General features: G+C 40.0%; 1 protein-coding gene across 3 annotated transcripts in view; it reads left to right on the top strand.

Annotated features, from left to right (window-relative positions):
- TAF1B (TATA-box binding protein associated factor, RNA polymerase I subunit B) overlaps window positions 1-17,486 on the top strand; it is a 50,589-nt gene that overhangs the window by 182 nt on the left and 32,921 nt on the right. The window contains exons 1-7 of one of the 3 annotated variants that reach the window (XM_072938221.1): window positions 489-524; window positions 1,284-1,382; window positions 4,863-4,950; window positions 7,317-7,414; window positions 9,280-9,375; window positions 11,758-11,911; window positions 16,192-16,348. In XM_072938221.1, the coding sequence (XP_072794322.1) occupies window positions 504-524; window positions 1,284-1,382; window positions 4,863-4,950; window positions 7,317-7,414; window positions 9,280-9,375; window positions 11,758-11,911; window positions 16,192-16,348 (713 nt within the window). In that variant the 5' untranslated portion in view covers window positions 489-503. Of the gene's footprint in view, window positions 1-488; window positions 525-732; window positions 887-1,283; window positions 1,383-4,862; window positions 4,951-7,316; window positions 7,415-9,279; window positions 9,376-11,757; window positions 11,912-16,191; window positions 16,349-17,486 lie in introns of those variants that run through there. The other 2 variants (XM_072938222.1, XM_031684758.2) reach the window with 2 other exon arrangements.

Below are 17,486 nucleotides of genomic sequence, written 5' to 3'. Positions count from 1 at the left end.
GGCTGGCCGTGGGGGCGGCCACTGGCTGGGGGGGGGGGGCGGAAGGCTGGCCGTGGGGAAGGGGATGGGGCTGGCGGGTCCCGGGTGCGCGCGTTTTGGGGAAAGAGGTTGGAGTGTCTGGCTAGGTGAGGTTGTGGGTGAAGGGAGGGTGGGGAGTTCGTGTGTTTCAGGAGGAGGATGAAGCTGTGGGTTTTGTGGGGTAGCCACCCATATGGCTCATCCTCTCTCGACGGGACCACCCACAGGTTCCCTTTGATGCTGGAGGCTGGGCGAGGGAGACCGGGTTTGGAACCAGAATGCCCGGTAGTCACCCCCGGATCTCTCTGGGAATCCACGCCACGGCCTTGTGCAGGGATTCCAGATTCGGATTATGATACTCCAGGGTTATGATAGTTATCAATATAGGGTCATGAAAACTTCACCAGCTTGTGGAAATAAATGACCAGCTTGTGGAAATAAATTTGGCTTGCAATTTGACACACTGCATAAAATGCCAGTCTTTGATGGTATTAAAGGAATATTTGGTAATTAGATCAACAATAATAAGATTTCAAACACCAAAGAGTTGGGAATCGGTAATTTATGCCAGTCTATGTATGTACAGAAGCATTATGGTGATAGAAAGCCTTACGCACTGTAGATGCTCAATAATTGTTTATTGAATGATGAATGGTTAACGTCTATAAATGCTACATTAATGAAATGAACAATTAGAACGCACCGTTAGCCTGTATAGCAACGAGTAGGGATCATGTCTGTTTTGTTCACTCCTGAATCCCCAGCAGCTAGATAAGTGCTTAGTTCACATATGGTTGGTTCTCCTTATATTGCTGAATGAACAACTCAAAACTTGAAATAACCCTAATAAAACTCTAGTTCCTTTATGGTAAGTATGTGTTTTTAGTGTACTGGTGAAAGTTCCAAATGGTACTATTTCTGTGTTTTAAGTCTTCTCTGTAGTGACATCTTGTCACCATTTTTCCTTACAGCATTTCCAAGTTTTATTTACTTATCTTTTTTTCCCCCCGTTTTATCCTTACCACCTTTTCTTCTTTTTTTCCCCTCACACACCATATATTTTAGAAACATGTATTAGTTTAATTCAGTTTCAAGCTGCTCAGACCGAACTGCTGTTCCCCTTGTTTACAGATAATTTCTCTGATGTATTTTCTGTTTCCGATGATTCTTTATTGTAGGGTAAAATTGCAGGGAACCCTCTAAATAGAATTTCAGGGTTTATTTCGGTACAATGTATTAAATATGGTTTTCCTCTTCTCTTACAGAAAGAGTTCAAAGAACGTTGTACTCAGTGTGCTGCTGTCTCTTGGGGTCTTACTGATGAAGGCAAATATTATTGCACTTCTTGCCACAATGTTACAGAAGTAAGTAACAGATCTCATCTGTGAATTTGCTAGTGTTTTAAAAATTGCAGTTTCAGCCCAATATGTGACACAGTTCTCAAAAAAATTGATCCATTCTTAACACTCAGGCAGTGCGCAAATTCCAAGAATGTAAACGGTCCTCAAGTGCTTACACAAGGGTTAAGGAAATTTGTAAACTAGATTTAGGAAAAACTTTTGAAGTTATGTTGGGCCATGTATAAAAATGTTTTCCTGATTCAGACAGTATAGTCTAAGGGGAAATAATCGAAATTGCCCTTAGAAGATGGTAGATTTCTTTTTATTAGTACTTAGTTGAGAGTTTTTAATGTGTTGTGGTAGGTAGTTTAGAGGTTTGGAGGATGGAATGTTACAATGATTGAGGACTATTGAGAGTATTCGAAATATGCTTCCTTATCATTATGTCTTTGTACATTACAGTGTTTTCTTATCCATTAATTTATTTCCTACTTATAACAACCTGTGAACTCTGCTATTAAGCCTGTCTGTTAGAGGGGGCAGCTAGGGCTGGTCAGTTGAGTGAGTTTGCCAAAGTCACACACATAGAAAGTATTGAGCCAGGACGTGAACCTCAGTCTTCTGACTTGTGTTCATCTTCCTCCACCACACCTGCCTCTTAGGATAGAGATTGGCATACTGTCCTGTGGATCCTTGGTAAATGAGACTGCCGTCACACTGGGAGTGCTCGGTCCTGTTCTGGTTACCACACCTTCAGGGCAGTATCACCAAAATAAGCAAGGGTGTGGACAACCTGCTACTGGACAAGCCTAACATGCCAGGACTCTTCTCTCTAGAAAAGCGTTTGCTCAAAGTCTACAGAGCCAGGAAGGAACAACTGTATTACCTTTGCCATAAAGACCTAAGACAGGTGAATTTGGAACAAATAAAAGTAACTTTGTGAACTTCTGGTCAGGATGGAGTAACAGGAATCTACCATAGAGAACTAAAAACCTGGAGAAAATATACGAAAAAATAAAAAGAAATTTTTTTTTTCTTAAGAAAAGTAGTTAATTTAGATTGCAACTCGATCACACAAGAGCTTTTCATTGTTCTTCAGTCTGCAGTGGAAGTTCTTATGTCTACTTCCCATTCAGTCTCACAGAATACTAATACGTACTCACTCGATGAAATTGTTGGGTTAGTGGATATGTTCATTACCTTGACTGTGCTGATGGTTTTGTGGATACACATATACACATACACACACATCACATTGTACACTTTAAATATGTGCACTTTGATCCTTTCTGCTTTGATGCATGTTGAGACATCAGCAGTTTTTGCTTTTGTACCAGCAGTGCAGTTTAAACACAGTGAAGGAAGAGTGTGTCTAAATGGACTCTTCACCATTATCAGATGAAGTCAGCACACTATTTCTGTAGAAATTAAACTACATTAACTTCTAACTTCACTTAGAAACTAATCACTTCTTTTCTTTCTGTCTTTGGTAGTGTTTCTGTTCGTTTCTGTCAGATAGAATCTGCTGCAGTCATTTTTTAACCTGAAAGATCCTAATACAACTATTTCCACATTTGAAAGATATCAGCCCACATGGGATAATTTGTCGAGAATGTAGCATTCCTTGTGAAACGAATATATGTACGTATATGCAGGACTGGGACATTGTGCAGTACACCAGAGACTGACACATTATAACTGACTGCACTTCAATTAAAAAAAAAATGTAGCATTCTTGAGGGTGGGCAACATCTTTATTTAGGCCAAGAAGCTATCCCAGTGCCTCCCCCGTGATAGGCAAAGCTGTGTGTTGCACAACCTCAGTGGTTCTCCTGGCTCTGTGGCAGGCAGGCATTTCTTCATAGAGAATACGGCATGATTGGTGCTGCCTGGCATGTGGTGGCCTGGTGTGGCAGCTAGATGTGGCGGTGCTGAAGTCCAGCCGGCGGGGGGCAGTTACACCTTCAAAGAGTAGAAGTCATGATACAACTTTCCCTAATTTTCTGCTCCTTTCACTGCCCTTGCACTTACTCTGTATATAATTCTCATGTTCTAGATCCTCTCCACAGTCTGGAAAAGACCTCCTGAACTGATAAAGGAATTAGGATGTTATCTTGGTAGATTTTATACAGGAAAAAAGTTTTTCAGGTCTTAAATCTGGCCAATTTATATTATAGACATTCTTGCAAGCATTCCATGGGTATTTAATAAAGGAGTAGGCCAGAATTATATGAGTTTAATAGATTTTTATAATCGTAAGAGCAAATTTATCTAGAAAATTAGGAAATTATGAAGATGAAAGCTAGAATCACCGGTGATCTCAATACACATCTCAATAGCTTCCATTTAATCCTTTTTTTTCCTTTTTTTCTGTGTATGAGAAGGTCAAGGGGATGTGAGTGAGTACTGCTGAATCTTCTGTCTTAATAAATAATTTCCCTGTGTTATTCTAAACATTTGTGGACCTGTTAATTGACTGTATAAATATTCCACGATGTAACCATTCAGTAATTTAATGAATTATAGCTCCAGTTTGGATATTTAGCTTTCTCTAGCTTTTAGTTGTTTCACATTTTATCTAATCCAGATTTTAAGCCTTTCTTTTCCTGCCTATTCTTTATAGGTTTTACCTGTCTTTGTGGGGTAACTGCTTTTGTGTGTATTCTGGCATGTCTTATGTTCTCAGTATGGCCAAGCCAGTCCACCAGAACTGCTTTGAATGTGGTTTCAGAGACTAGAGTGAATACATTCCAAAAATCCTGTTGTTAGAGACATTTCTTTTATTCTTAATGAAAGTTGAAGATAAATTTCATTCCAAATCTCTAAATTTAGACTAACATATAAATGTTCCTTGTTGGTTAAAAATCTTCATCTTTTCTCCATCATTTAATGCTTTTATATTTTGCTTGTGAGAGAACTAGAATCTTTGGTACCAGCCTTTGAGAGCGCTTAGAATTGAAGACTTTGGGATGAATTGTACTCACCGTTTAATCAATCTCAAATCCTATAGGTTTGACTAAGAATAAAAAGTCGTACTTTTATAATTTCATAAATGAAGCTATTTTAGAGTATTATTCAAACACATAGAAAAGTAGGATGAAACTGATGTGTGTGTAGCTTAGGCATTACTGACTACAGTAAGTATGGAAATTATATTAATTTCAAAGTATGTTTTGGATGGAGAAAAAAATTGAATAAATTTGACTTTAGGTTTGTGGTTTGAAACAATTAAAAATTAATTTAAAGTAACAGTTTATTCATTTGACAAACATTTATTTAGTGCTTACTATGATACAGACACAGGTTAGGTACTGAGAAGCCTTAACTCAGAAAGCAACATAAAGGTTAACCAGAATGTTACAGTTGATATAATTTTCCCCAAACATTACCATTATTGGTCCTGCTATTCACAATTTAGACCATTATAATTCCCAGAGCATGCTTGGAAATGTATTTAGGGAGATGTAAAACTATCTTTCAATGGTCTGTTTCTGTTTCCTTCAGAGATCTAAGGAAGTTGTAAACACTGAGGCTATTCCTAATACTAAAATACAAGCCATCAACCGGGGGCTTAAAAGAAAACAAAAACTTGGTAAGCACTTTCTTCATATGTACTTAGCATTTTTCAGTTATATTTTCACTTTCCTGATTTGGGGATGTGCAATAGAATTTTAAATAGATTCTAGAGAAGTTATCAGAATTTCAAGCAGGTAATCCAAAGTAGAATTAAAGTGGGTAGTTATTGATGGTAAAATTGGAAGCAGATGTCTTAAAGCATGTCCATTTTTTATTCTGCTTGTTGTTAATGACTTGATTTTCCAGTGGAGCAACTATTATGCAAAAGGCAATAGCAAAGGGAGCATATTTCCTTTTTATCTGTTGGCATATGTTTTTCTGTTCTGTATCTGTCATTATATGATTTTCTGTGCTTTTAAAAAAATGCTTATTTTCTGAAATGATTCAACTATGGAGCTGTCAGGCGAGGTGAGTTAAACATGATATTCAACTTTCAGAAATCCATTTCTCACAGTGAATTCTGAACACACCCTTTTAAAATAGGGGAAATTGTTTTCCTTTAAAGTAACCTCAGCATGGGTGTGCTTTGAAAGGTAATCTATTTCATTAATCCAATGAGTACATATAATTAACCATTATTGAGAAGAATCTGAGGTAAAGTTTAGCTGGTGCTTTTATTTCTGTGACTGGTTGCCTAGGGCCAGATTCCCAAGCTTGAAACCAGGCTAATGATAATGTGGACTCTTCTACATGAGGTAACTTTAAGGATACCCACAGGAACTGTGTATGAAATGTTGATGAAATTTCTATATGAAGTACATTGGCATTCTTAGAATAACAGAGAAAATGCTTAAAGGCTAGCTCGTGTTTCTGTTTAACCTTTAGTAATGACTGTTTTTATTGGGCTAAAACCTGATTAATTACATTTTGTTAGCGTAAGACCTGATTAATTTGGACTTGACCTATCTAAGTAATTAATGTGTATCATTTAAACTTGAATTGCCGAAGGAACTGTAGGTCCTTCAAATTAGATGTCAGGTCTTATATTCAACCTCTTTGCCCTTAGTGTCTTCATCTATAAAGTGAGAGTGTAATACTGTTTGTTATATAGAGTCGGAACCCAAACTCAGAATTTAAAATATGACTTTATCAGTTTGTCAGAATAGTGTGTGGGAAGAAGCGAGCAGACACGGATACAGCTTGAAGAGTTTAAACCCCCTCACCTTTGGAATGCATCAGAATTACAGGCTTTCTGTTTTACTCATATACAACCTGAGACCCTTTACAGAAACGGAGTTAGTCATCAGGGTGGGGAGACCTTGTGACACTGAGGTGAGGGAGGGGAACAGGAGTCCCTGAGACCTTCTGCTGGGGAGAGGGCATCTTGGAGTCATAGTAACAGACTTCAGAAGCTGTGTGCAAAAAGTGCTGATAACATACTTTTCAAAGAGTGACAGTATTTGTCCATCAGGGAGAAGTAAAACATAAGGGTCTTAACAGATTTTAACATTTTCTTTAACTGCTAGTTTTATTTAATCATGTAGTTCTATCTTTTATAGTGGCAGATCTCTTCCCAATCTCTTAGGGTTGTTCTGAGGATTGAAGAAAATAACCTACTAAAAATACCCAGCAGACACCTAGTAACCAGGCAAAGCTCAGTGAATCTTAGTTTTCCAGCTTTCAGCTTCACCTTGTAGCCTGGAACCATCTTGAGAAAAGGAGAATGCTGCTGTACAGTTTTCTTTCTTCCTTCCTTCCTTCCTTCTTCCCTCCCTCCCTCTCTCCCTCTCTCCCTCTCTTTTTTTCTTTCTTTCCTTCTTTCCTTCTTTCTTCCTTTCTTTCTTTCCTTCTTTCTTTCTTCCTTTCTTCCTTCCTTTCTTTTCTTCCTTCCTTCCTTCCTTCCTCCCTCCTTCCCTCCCTTCCTCCCTTCCTTTCTCTCTTTCTCTCTTTCTTTTCTTACTGCCCTTTCCTGCAGTCCTGGAGCTTCCCATCTTGGCTTGTGTTCATTCATTCTCCACATACTCGTTGTTCCCTGTCTTGTGATTTGGAACAGAGGAGCGGTGGACCCAGTGGCTGTGTGTTGAGTAGCCTTTCATTTAGGGTTCTGCTGGGCTTTGTTCAGTTCAGTATACATTCATAAAACTTAGTTCATTTTTTTAACATGATGATTATTCATTTTTCTGCCTCACACATTAATATTTCAGAAAAATTACAGGTTATTTATGCTATTTAAAATCTGATCAGTTATTAAAGTCATGTTTAGCTTTAGCATTTGGGTATAGATTCCCCAGACTGGAAGCAAGAGAATGTAAGAATGGAAACCCTACTCGGGTAGGAAAAAATTTCAGTTGTAGTGTGGAAAACACAATTGTAACCATGTAGCAGCCTTATAGTTAGTAAGTTAGGAATGCTAACATCTGAAACATGTCATTTGTCACTTAGAGAAAGGCTGGGATTGGTATGTGTGTGAAGGTTTCCAGCACATACTTTGTCAACAAGCAGACGCCTTACAGACCCTTGGAGTAGGCCCAGAGTTAAAGGTAAGTCCATTTGTACCTGGGTGTCAGCTTCACATTTTGTTGTTTGAAGAACAGTAGGTTTAGAGTAAGACTGAGGAGAATAGTAGGGCTGTCAGTAATAACAAGACCTACTGGAAGAATCATTTTCCAAATGACTTTGCTTTAATCCTTTTACTAGGCCAGCAATTCCCGAAGTGTGTTCTACAGGATGTAAATAAGCAATACATCCAAAAGATAGATAAGAAAGGTTTTGGTCTTCAGATACTTAGGAAACATTGGGTTAAAATAAAACAAATAACTTTGCCCACTCCTTGGTGCCTTTTATGGGTTAATGTTCTTTAACTTTTAAGGGGACGTGGTATACAATGTTGGAGAAGAACACCCTTTGTGTGTGTATGTGTGTGTAGCATCCATGAGGACCTGAGTTCTAGAGAATGCACTTCGGGGAGTGAGACATTAAACCAGTGGTTTTTAAACTTGAATGTGTGTAAGAATCACGGGGAGGGCTTGTTAAAACCACAGCTTGCTCGACCGCACCCCCGTTTCTGACGAAGTGGGTCTGGAATAGGGCCTAAGCATCTGCATCTCTAGCAGGTTCCCAGGGGTCCTGATGCTCCTGGCCCAGGAGCCACACTGACTTGGCCGTCTCTCAGGTGACCATGGGATCCTGCCTGTTATTTGGATTTCATATTCCCTCAGCTAGTTGAAGCCATTTCTGGAATTCTTTAAAAAATTGGTTATCAGACAAGTAGTTATTATACAGTTGCTTTATGCCCATCATTGGAAACAAAGTGCTTAGCAATTCAGCTTAGCTGGAGAGAGGATTTTATGCATATATGGAATGAGTAAACATGAAGTTTTATAAAAATAGGTGCATAAATAACAACAAGGGCAAACAGGAGGGAGGAAGGTCAATGTGTACTGAGGTCACGAAGAAAAGATTCGTACAGGAGCCTCTGCTGTTCAGACCAGTGTCTGCAGCAGGTCAGAGCAGTGGCTCCTAGACCAGTGTATGGCCTAAGCGGACTCTGAGCCTCACCCACGGTGGTTACTGCATTAGAGCAGGTTCCTGGCAGGCTGGGGACTTGTGAATGTGGTATCTCCTGCGTAGTCACCCTGCGTATAGGTGCTTTAATAGCTTCAGGTAGTTACACCGAACAGCTTCAGTGGGGATTACTCCTGTATAGCTTTCTACCTGCTTCATCTGGGTTAATCCTGAAGACAGTTTCTCTGAAATCAGCCAATGAGCATAACCATTTAGACCTGACCAGTCTCATGGCACAGGAATGACATTAGGATTAGAACACGGGCTCCAGAATCAGAACTGACTCCAAATCCTGTCCATGGCTTTTCTGCTTATTGGCTGGGTCACTGTGGCAGAGTTACTCAGTATCTTCAGTGGTAAGAGGAGGGTTAATAGCTATCCTGCAGTGCTGTGTTAAAGCTCATGGATATCTTGTCCCTAGTGGGTGATGAGCAAATGCACAAGTTGTTTCGTTTGTTTTGTTTTACTTTCACTTGGGTTGGGGTGGGAGGGTCAGTAGGTCACCAGACCCAGTGGTAGCTCTGTAGTCACATATAAGTTGCTTGCTTTCTCTGAATCTTAATCTACTTAACTTGTAAAGGAAGGTATTCTACTAGGTGACTTTAAGCAACTAGTCCTTCCTTCCCTAAAATGTAAGATTCAAAGAATTTATTCAGTGTTTTCCATATACCTGCTATTGAAATGACAACCCTTTTTAAGGACAATTAAATAAGAAAGGTAGGAACACATTTAGATGGAAGGCAATATGTGAAGTATGAGAGATTAGAGCTTCCGTAGTATAGATGTGCCAGTGTATTTGTCATCATAACCTGAATCACCACTCATTTCCCTTCCACCTTAGAATGAAGTTTTGCATAATTTTTGGAAGCGCTACCTTCAGAAGAGCAAGCAAGCATATTGTAAAAACCCAGTTTATACCACTGGAAGGAAAACTGCGGTAAGTCTGGGAAGTGGAACCAGAAGACATTTCTAGGAAGAGGTAGAGATTAAGATGAGGTTGAACCTTTCCTGGGTTTATGGTGCTTATCAGAGGATTTTCAGTGAAGAAGTTTCCTTTATACTCCAGAAGGATGGGGTCACTGACCTAGATGCTGAAATTAATTTTGACTTCTTATTTGACCAGTTGAAACATAGAGAAATGTGTGGTTAAGTTTCCAAATAGGAGCTTGAGGGATTTCTGTCACGGTGCTGTTAGAAGCTTTTTTGCATGTTATTCTTTTCGCTTGGAACACCTGTTGCTTTACCTGGCACTTCAAGATTCAGCTCAGCTACCAACTCTTCTCAGAAGCCATTAGGTGAAGAAAGCTAAATCTAGGTGCTTCATCGCCGCACCCCAACCATCAGTTTGCTTCTAACTGCTTTATAAATATGCCACGGGTCAATTTATTTGGGGTAGAGGAGGATTCTACTGCTGAGAAGTGCAGGCTTGATAAGTGTGTTTGATGTGTTTGATGTGTGATACTTACTCTCCAGGCCTGAGAAGAGATTCTGAATCTATTTGACACATGTTTGTTAAGAGCTTGGAAACTGGGCTCAGTGTTTCCTTGTTTGGTGGGAGTCTCATAGGTTCCACGTGCAGAGTTTAGTGACCCAGCAGTGAAAGGATAGGTCCTAAGAAGAAAAAGGCTAGAAATAACAGGTAGAGCAGGACTATTAATAGTTCAATTTTGGATGTAAGTTTGAGGCAGCTGCTGGACATCCAAGAACAACTGTCAAGTGCTTAGGTATACAAGTCTTCAGTTGAGAGAAGTCTGGGCTGGAGATATAAATGTGGCAGCTGTCAGCTTACAGTATAATCATCAAATCTAAAATGCCATTGTTTGTGCGATGCACCGTTAGGTACCCTCAAGAAAGAAAGAAAATCATGTTGCAAATTAGATTGTGATGTGCCATTGATTGTGAGATACATCCTGATTTCAAGGACGTCAAAATATGGAGACGGGGGTGTGCATTGTGGAGGTGAAAACAGTAAAGTAGTAGATGGTATTTAAACCACAAGACCAGATGGCATACCTGAGGAGTGAAGCCAGAGAAGAGGACTGAGAATTGAGCTTGGGGCCACTCTAGGGTTGAATTGTCTGGGATAAAAGAGGAACCAGCTGAGAAGTCTGAGGAACAGCTGATGAGGTAGGAGGAAAGCCAAGAGAGTGAGGGGGGCATTATGGAAACTAAGGAACAAAGTGTCTTAAGAAGAGGGCAGTGATCATCTGTGAGAAATGCTGCCTCTGGGTCAGGAAGGAAGAGCCAAAAAGTGACCAGTGGAGCAGTGGGGAGCAAGTCTGGACAAGTCTCTCAACACTTTTGCTGAAAAGAAGTACAAAGAAATTGCATTGTAGCTGGAGTCGAGGAGAGTTTTTTTTTTTTTAAGTGGAATTCATGATGGTGTACTGCTAGGAGTGATACAGGAGAGACATTCTTGACGGAGAAGTAGAAGTGAGTGATGATCTTTGAGTGGAGAGGGGTGGGATTGAGTGCACCAAGGGAGGAACTGGCTTTAGACGGGAGCTTGGCTAGTGCACTGGAAGAATCCGACCGAGGGCAGAGCGTGAGGCAGAGTTGCTGATGGATGGTTGCCTGCAGGGGCCTGTGGAAGTTTCTTAGGATTGCTTCAGTTTTCTCAATGAGTCTCTGCTTATCAGCCAGCTTTATCGTTGCCTAGTCTCTCGTGGGCTTGCCTGTCGGGAGGGGAAGTGCTTGACAGAAGACACAAGCATTATCCTGTCCCTGATTTTTTTGCTTCATTCTCTGAGTTTCTTTATTACGAGCTTTATGTCCTCATAATAAGATCAAGTTTCTTGGCCTGCATGGCTGAGAGCGTGGTTTTTTGATTGTGGTAGTTCCCCAAGGTGGTAATGTGGTCAGTTAATGAGGCCTTTAGGTGGCCAGCCAGCTGACCTTCCTTAGGGCCGCTCTGACCACCATTTCAGCCACATGTGTGTGAAAAATTAAACAATGGTGAGAGATAGTCCCTGTCCAGCCTCAGTGTGCCTGGGGTCATTATTGACACTTGATGTTTTTGTTAGTGTAGATTAGTGTAGATGCAAGAGCGCTGTTAGTTACAGGGAGAAGGAGGCCTGGTATGGCTGCTGCCTCCTCGCTCCCACTTGCGTGGAACCCCTCTCCGAGGAGCATTGCCGGGAGCTGCTGGGGAGCCCTGGCAGAAGTCAAGGTCTTTTGGTCTCAGGGACGGGGCAGACACAGGTGTCTAGAGTGATTTCTTTCCTGGTGTTTGTGATGCTCAGGAGTTGTTCAAGTTTGTGGAAATTAATTGTGTTGTCGTTTCCCATGCAATAATAATTTATATTATTTTACAAATTAGGTATTAGAAGATAATCCAAGTCATTCGGACTGCGATAGCGCCCCTGAGCTGCTGAGTGACTTCAGCTGTCCTTCTTTTGTTGAAAGTGGAGCAGAGTCTCAGCCTGATGGCCATGCTCGAAAGCCTTTCTCCATCGTCAAAGCACCACAATCAGGTAAAAATGAGAATCAGACTACCTAGAATTTTAAGGCTGGCAATGCCTCTTACAAATAATGTAGTCCACTCTTTTCATATTCCAAGAAAGGGAACTTGGCCTAGCAAGGAAGAACGACTTGTTGAATCATATGGCAAGGAGAAAGGTAAACTAAATGAAATCCTAGTGCAGTTTTTTAAAAGGTACATTGTCTCCATATGACTTTTTGGGTGTGGTTTTTCAAGGGAGATGTACAGTAAGGAGATTCAGAGAGAAGGAGGCTAGCTCAGTAAGGGCAGGTGTAATACGCTCAGAGTTTTCAGAGAAAAGCTGCAGCTGAGAAATGATAGAACTTAGCCCTGTGGTAAGACAGGCAAGAGTCAAAGATAATACGCCCAGTTTCTCAGCATAAACTAATGCAAGCTGATAAAAGCTTACCTTATTATGTGTGTATGTATGTATGTGTGTCTTACTTTCCGATTTAATTCCATAATTTAAAATAGATAAGGAATAGTTGAAAGGTTACAGGTATAGACCTTCTCCTCAAAGCATTTATTCATGATTTTAGTTGTTTCCATACTCCTTTAAAAAAACAAAACATGGTGGTAAACAGAGCTCAAAGAGCAGACCAAACTTTTATTATAGATTGCTAGAATCTGATGTGTGCTGTTAGAGTTCTTTGGGAGATAGCTTCCAAACCCTCTGGTGTTTGGGATTGTTGAAATCTGTGTCAAGTCTGGTTATATGAAATTTTCAACAAAACATTTCTTGTATGGACTGCTTCTTTGCAAGCGCCTTGCCCTCCAAAGATTAAAAATTCGTTTTATGAGCATATTCGCACTTCTTGTTGGACTGCACAGTGACACAGAGAGTTGTCTTGTTATTTGTTTGGTTTTCTATTTATTATTAATCTATGATTTATTACTAATGTATCTCCACACTGCCTCTCAGTTCTAAAAGTCTCCCAATTCCGTAGATATTCTGTCAGTTTCATCTTCTGAAAGAGACTTTCTGGAGCTTCTGACCTGCTCTGGTGTAGAGTGGTGTATCTCTATCCCTGTGTCCCAGCTGTTTTGGGGATCTCTTTACCACCATCCTGAGGAGTCTGTCACCTCTCTTTTGTTAGATTTCTTACGTCCTTGATCTCACTTCATCTTCTTTCTTGGTTTACTCCTTCATTGTGCTGGAGCATCTTTATTTCGCTGAGGATATTAATGTTCTTCCCTGCTGATTTGAAAATTTGTTTTAGCCTCTGCTTTTTATATTACAGATTTCTTCAGGTGTTTAATGAGCCTAAGAAGGCTAGTCCTGTTTAAGAATGGAGATTGAAAAGCTTGATTGAAAGCTTTGTACCCATGGTGAATCTTCTCAGCTCTGCTCTACTAGAGGGTGATCTAGCTGGTTTTTCTTAGTGAACCTCCAGCATCTTTAAATCTTTTCTCCCTGAGCTGATCAAATTTTCCAGAAAAATCTCTGTGTCTTTTATTAGTAGAGTATAATCCTGGCTGTTCTGGGACCTGGGTGGGAAGAAGGCCGCAGGGGAGTAGGGAAATGGCTCAATATTCAATATGTAACTTTAACTTAATTCTCTTATTTTCAATAAAATGCCCCTACCATCAACTGTGTATGTGACTGACATGTCCTATTCCAGAGAACCCTTTGTTTTACCATCTCTAGAGGAGAAATTTCCAATTTTGTACCAAGATTGGGGAGAAGCCGTCTTTGCGTGGAATTTGAGGAGGAGTCTGGGCATCTAATTTCTTAACCAGACTTTCAAGCAGTCCTCCTGGTGTTAGTCCTCCTTCACTCAATTTCCAGGGGTACCTGGTTTAACCAATTCCTGAGCCTTCCTTAGAGGTCCCCGGGGGAGAGTTAGGTTGATTTCTGGCTTTCCCTGTTGCTGGCTTTGAACCCAGCTTTCTTAGAACTGCTAAGACAATAATAATCACCTGTCCATTTGCTTTCCAGCTTTTAGAATTTTATTGCGGGTGTCTCCTTTTCCACATTGTTTGTTCTTGCATTTATATCTTTAAGAAATTTCTTTGTGATTGTAGTGGGACAGAACAGAGGCTCATGTATGTTTTCAGTCTGCCGTCTTAACTGCAAGTCCCTACGTCTTGTTATTTATATAATACATATAGAATGTTTAAAATAATATTTTATTGAAATCTGTGGGTTTGCATAGCCTTTTAAAACAGCAGTCTTCAGACTTCAGCATCCATCAGAGTCGCCTGGAGGGCTTGTTAGACCACGGACTGCTAGGTGCAGGAGTTTGCATTTCTGATAAGTTCTTAGGCAACGCTAATACACCTGGTGCAGGGACTGTAATTTGAGAGCTACTGATCTCATTGTGTAAATTGTTACACACTGTTTCATTGCACAGAGTTACTTAATTAAATTTCCATTTCAGTCACTTAGGTTGTTTTCAGCTTTTTTCATATCACAGTGTTGCTACAGCATACCCTGACCCTAAATCTTTGCATGTTTTAAAAATCATTTCATCAGGATGAAATCTTAGAAGTAGAACAGTTAGACCACTTGTCACCAAGTATTTATTGGACTCCTCCTCTGTGCTGGAGGCTGTTCTGAGTACCCGGGACGCAGTGGTGAGCAAGACTCTGTCTTCAGGGTGCTTAGATTGCAGTAGGAGGAGCTGGACATTAAATGCACACTTGAAAAAGAAAAGTTCAGTTACCGATGAATGCTAGAAAGGATTTACAGGGTTTGGAAAGGGGATTTTGAGGGATAATTTGGAGAGTTGTTGCCCAAGAAAGCTTGCAGTCTCAGGGCCATTCCTAGTCCTGCTCTTCTGTCTACCCTCACTCCTGGCTTTAAGCACCAGCTCTATCCTGATGACTCTAAAACTCCTCTCTCTTGCCCAGCTCCCCTCTGAACTATAGGATTTTTATATCCAGCTGCCTACTCAACATTTCCATTTGTATGTTTAATAAAATCTTACATTTAACATGTGCAACTCTGATATCTTGATTTCTCTTGTCAAACCTGCTCTTTCGCCATCTTCCTTGTCTCACGAAATGACATCTCCATTCTCCTTGTTGCTCAAGCCCAAAACCTTAGAATCCTACTTTTCTTTTCTTTTTCTCATACTTCACATCCAATCCAGCAGCAAATTCTTTTGACTCTGCCTTCAAAATATGTCCAGAATCCAGCCACTTGTCACCATCTGCAGTGCTGCCACTCCAGTACAAGTGCCCTTCATTGTGGAATAGTGGTCTCCTGTGTGCCGTCCCAGAACTCCATTCTTCATTGCAGCCAGAGTAGCCTTTTAAAAAACATAAATGAGATCATATTGCTCCTCTGTTCAAAACTCTCCAGCTGTTCTTATCATACTTAGAATAAAATCCAAAGTACAAACCATGACCGACAAAGCCCTTTAATAATACGGTTTCTTATTCTCACCTGTCGTCTCCTACCACCTTCCCTCCATCTGTGATGCTCTCGCCACACTGGCTTCCTTGCTGTTCCTTCAGGTTGACTCTGCTGATGCACTTGGTGTTCTTCCCCGGGTCCTCGAGACTTACTCTTTGAATTCATTCAGGTCTCTGCTCAGATGTCACCTTCCCAAAGAGGCTTCTCTGACCACCCATGTTAAATAGCACGTCTCTTCCCGTCCCATCATTTTGTATGCCCCTGTGTTGCTGTTTCTCTGTGTTGCACTTACAAATATCTGTTAATTGTATATATGTGTATGTATATAGGTTTATTTACTGGCTGTCTCCCATTACTAGTACACAAGTTTTAAGAGAGATGAGATATTGTACACTGTCATTTCCCCAGACCTAGAAGAGTGTCACAAAGAATGAGATGGATAAGTATTTGTGGAATGAATGAGTTGAGGATGAAATCACGCCCGGGGGGCGGGGGAGGATGCCTAGAGGATGGGAGTGGGACAGGCCGCCTTAGCCAGAGTTTGGAGAACATCTCAGAGAAGGTGTGAGTTGAGGTGTGACTCAAAGGAATTACACATTTTTGCTTTGCTTTGTAATCGTTTATCCTTTTATTTCTTTCAAAAATTGTTCGTGTTCACTATGAAAAATTCAAACAACAAATCCCTCCTTGGAGTCTCAGCTCATCCCACTGCCACAAAGAACCAGCAGTGAGCTTTTTGGCCAGTTTTCTTCTAAATCATCATTGCTCTTTATTGCCAAATTGCTCTTTGTAAAGATTATATCAGTAACTTAAGATATTTAAAAATACCTCTTTGGATTTTGCTGTTTTTTTTCTTTTATTAACCAAAATAGTTGTTTGCACTTAAAAAAAATCTCCATTTGTCCCTTAAGAAATGGCATCTATCTGTTCTGGATCTCTTGATGGAGTTGAATATTCTCTACGAAAGGAGAAAGGGATTGTGAAGATGTCTATGCCAAGGACGCTTGCTTTCTGCTATCTGTCCTTACTTTGGCAGAGAGAGACAGTTACTCTGTCAGATCTTTTGAGGTAAGTGGGCCTCTTGTATGATGATGCTTCTGCTGATTATCTGTGTGAACTAGGGGACAGCCTTTGGGTATTTTGAATTTTACAAGGAGCCTTAAATTAAGGAAGGGAAAGATTGGGTGGTTGAGTTCTGACTCTGAAATTTAATATTCCCTGGTCTAATAATTCATCTCCTTGGTCTCCTTATTTACATAGTGGAAATAATACTCTTTATCTTACATGGGGTCTTATAAAATTAATTATCTAGTGTGAGCAAAATGCTTTGAAGATGAAAAGTGACATTTAAGTACCTGAGTAGTGTGAAGTATTTTTCATTTTTAAGCGAGAAGATGAACAGATGACCTTTATGTTGGCAAATGGTTATTAATAGTTACACACAAGCATGCATTGGTGTTGTTAAAGAGCTAAAATATAGAGTATGTTTATAAGGTAAAATTGAAAACAAAACTATTAGAAGAACCTATTATGTAGATAGCTTTTACAGTTTTCAAGATAATCTACAGGGTTTTATAGTTAATGAATGAATTATGGTGTTGAATATAAGAATTTCTCATTAAATAGAAGATATGCCAAAGTCATTAATGTATTCATTTTTCCCTTGTCATACTATGTGTTCTAAATAGCAACATTTGGGTTTAATCACTGTGTGAAGTGATTTTTTAAGAGCACAAATTTAGAACCAGACTCCTGGGTTCCAATCCTGGCTCTGCCATTATGTGTTATAGGACCTCTAGTGTAAGTTATTTAATTCCTCTCTGTCTCCGTTTCCTCATTAGTAAAATGAGGCTAAGGATAATATCTACCTCAGAGGGTTGAAACTACTTTCAATAATTAGTACTACACGGAAAGCACATGCATAATAAGAACTCAGTGCTAGTGATGATTGTTTTTGTCTTTTTCATCATCTTCATCATCATTGACACTAGGCCTCTTGATTGAATAAAACACCTCGGTAAATGAGGATAGTGCCTTCGAATTTGGCCACATCAACCGAACAACAAGATGTGGTTAACTCTACATGCAGATAGTCCATGATTCAGTAAATTTTACTGTTAAGTTAAAAACCTCCTCTTGTTCTGGATGCCCTCCCTGGGTGATGTCATCCTCTCCCAAGGCTCTAATTACCACCTATATGATGGTG

The sequence above is a fragment of the Vicugna pacos genome, chromosome 15 (genome assembly GCF_048564905.1).
Source record: "Vicugna pacos chromosome 15, VicPac4, whole genome shotgun sequence".
Lineage (NCBI taxonomy): Eukaryota > Metazoa > Chordata > Mammalia > Artiodactyla > Camelidae > Vicugna > Vicugna pacos.
This window is presented reverse-complemented; position numbering and strand designations above follow the sequence as displayed.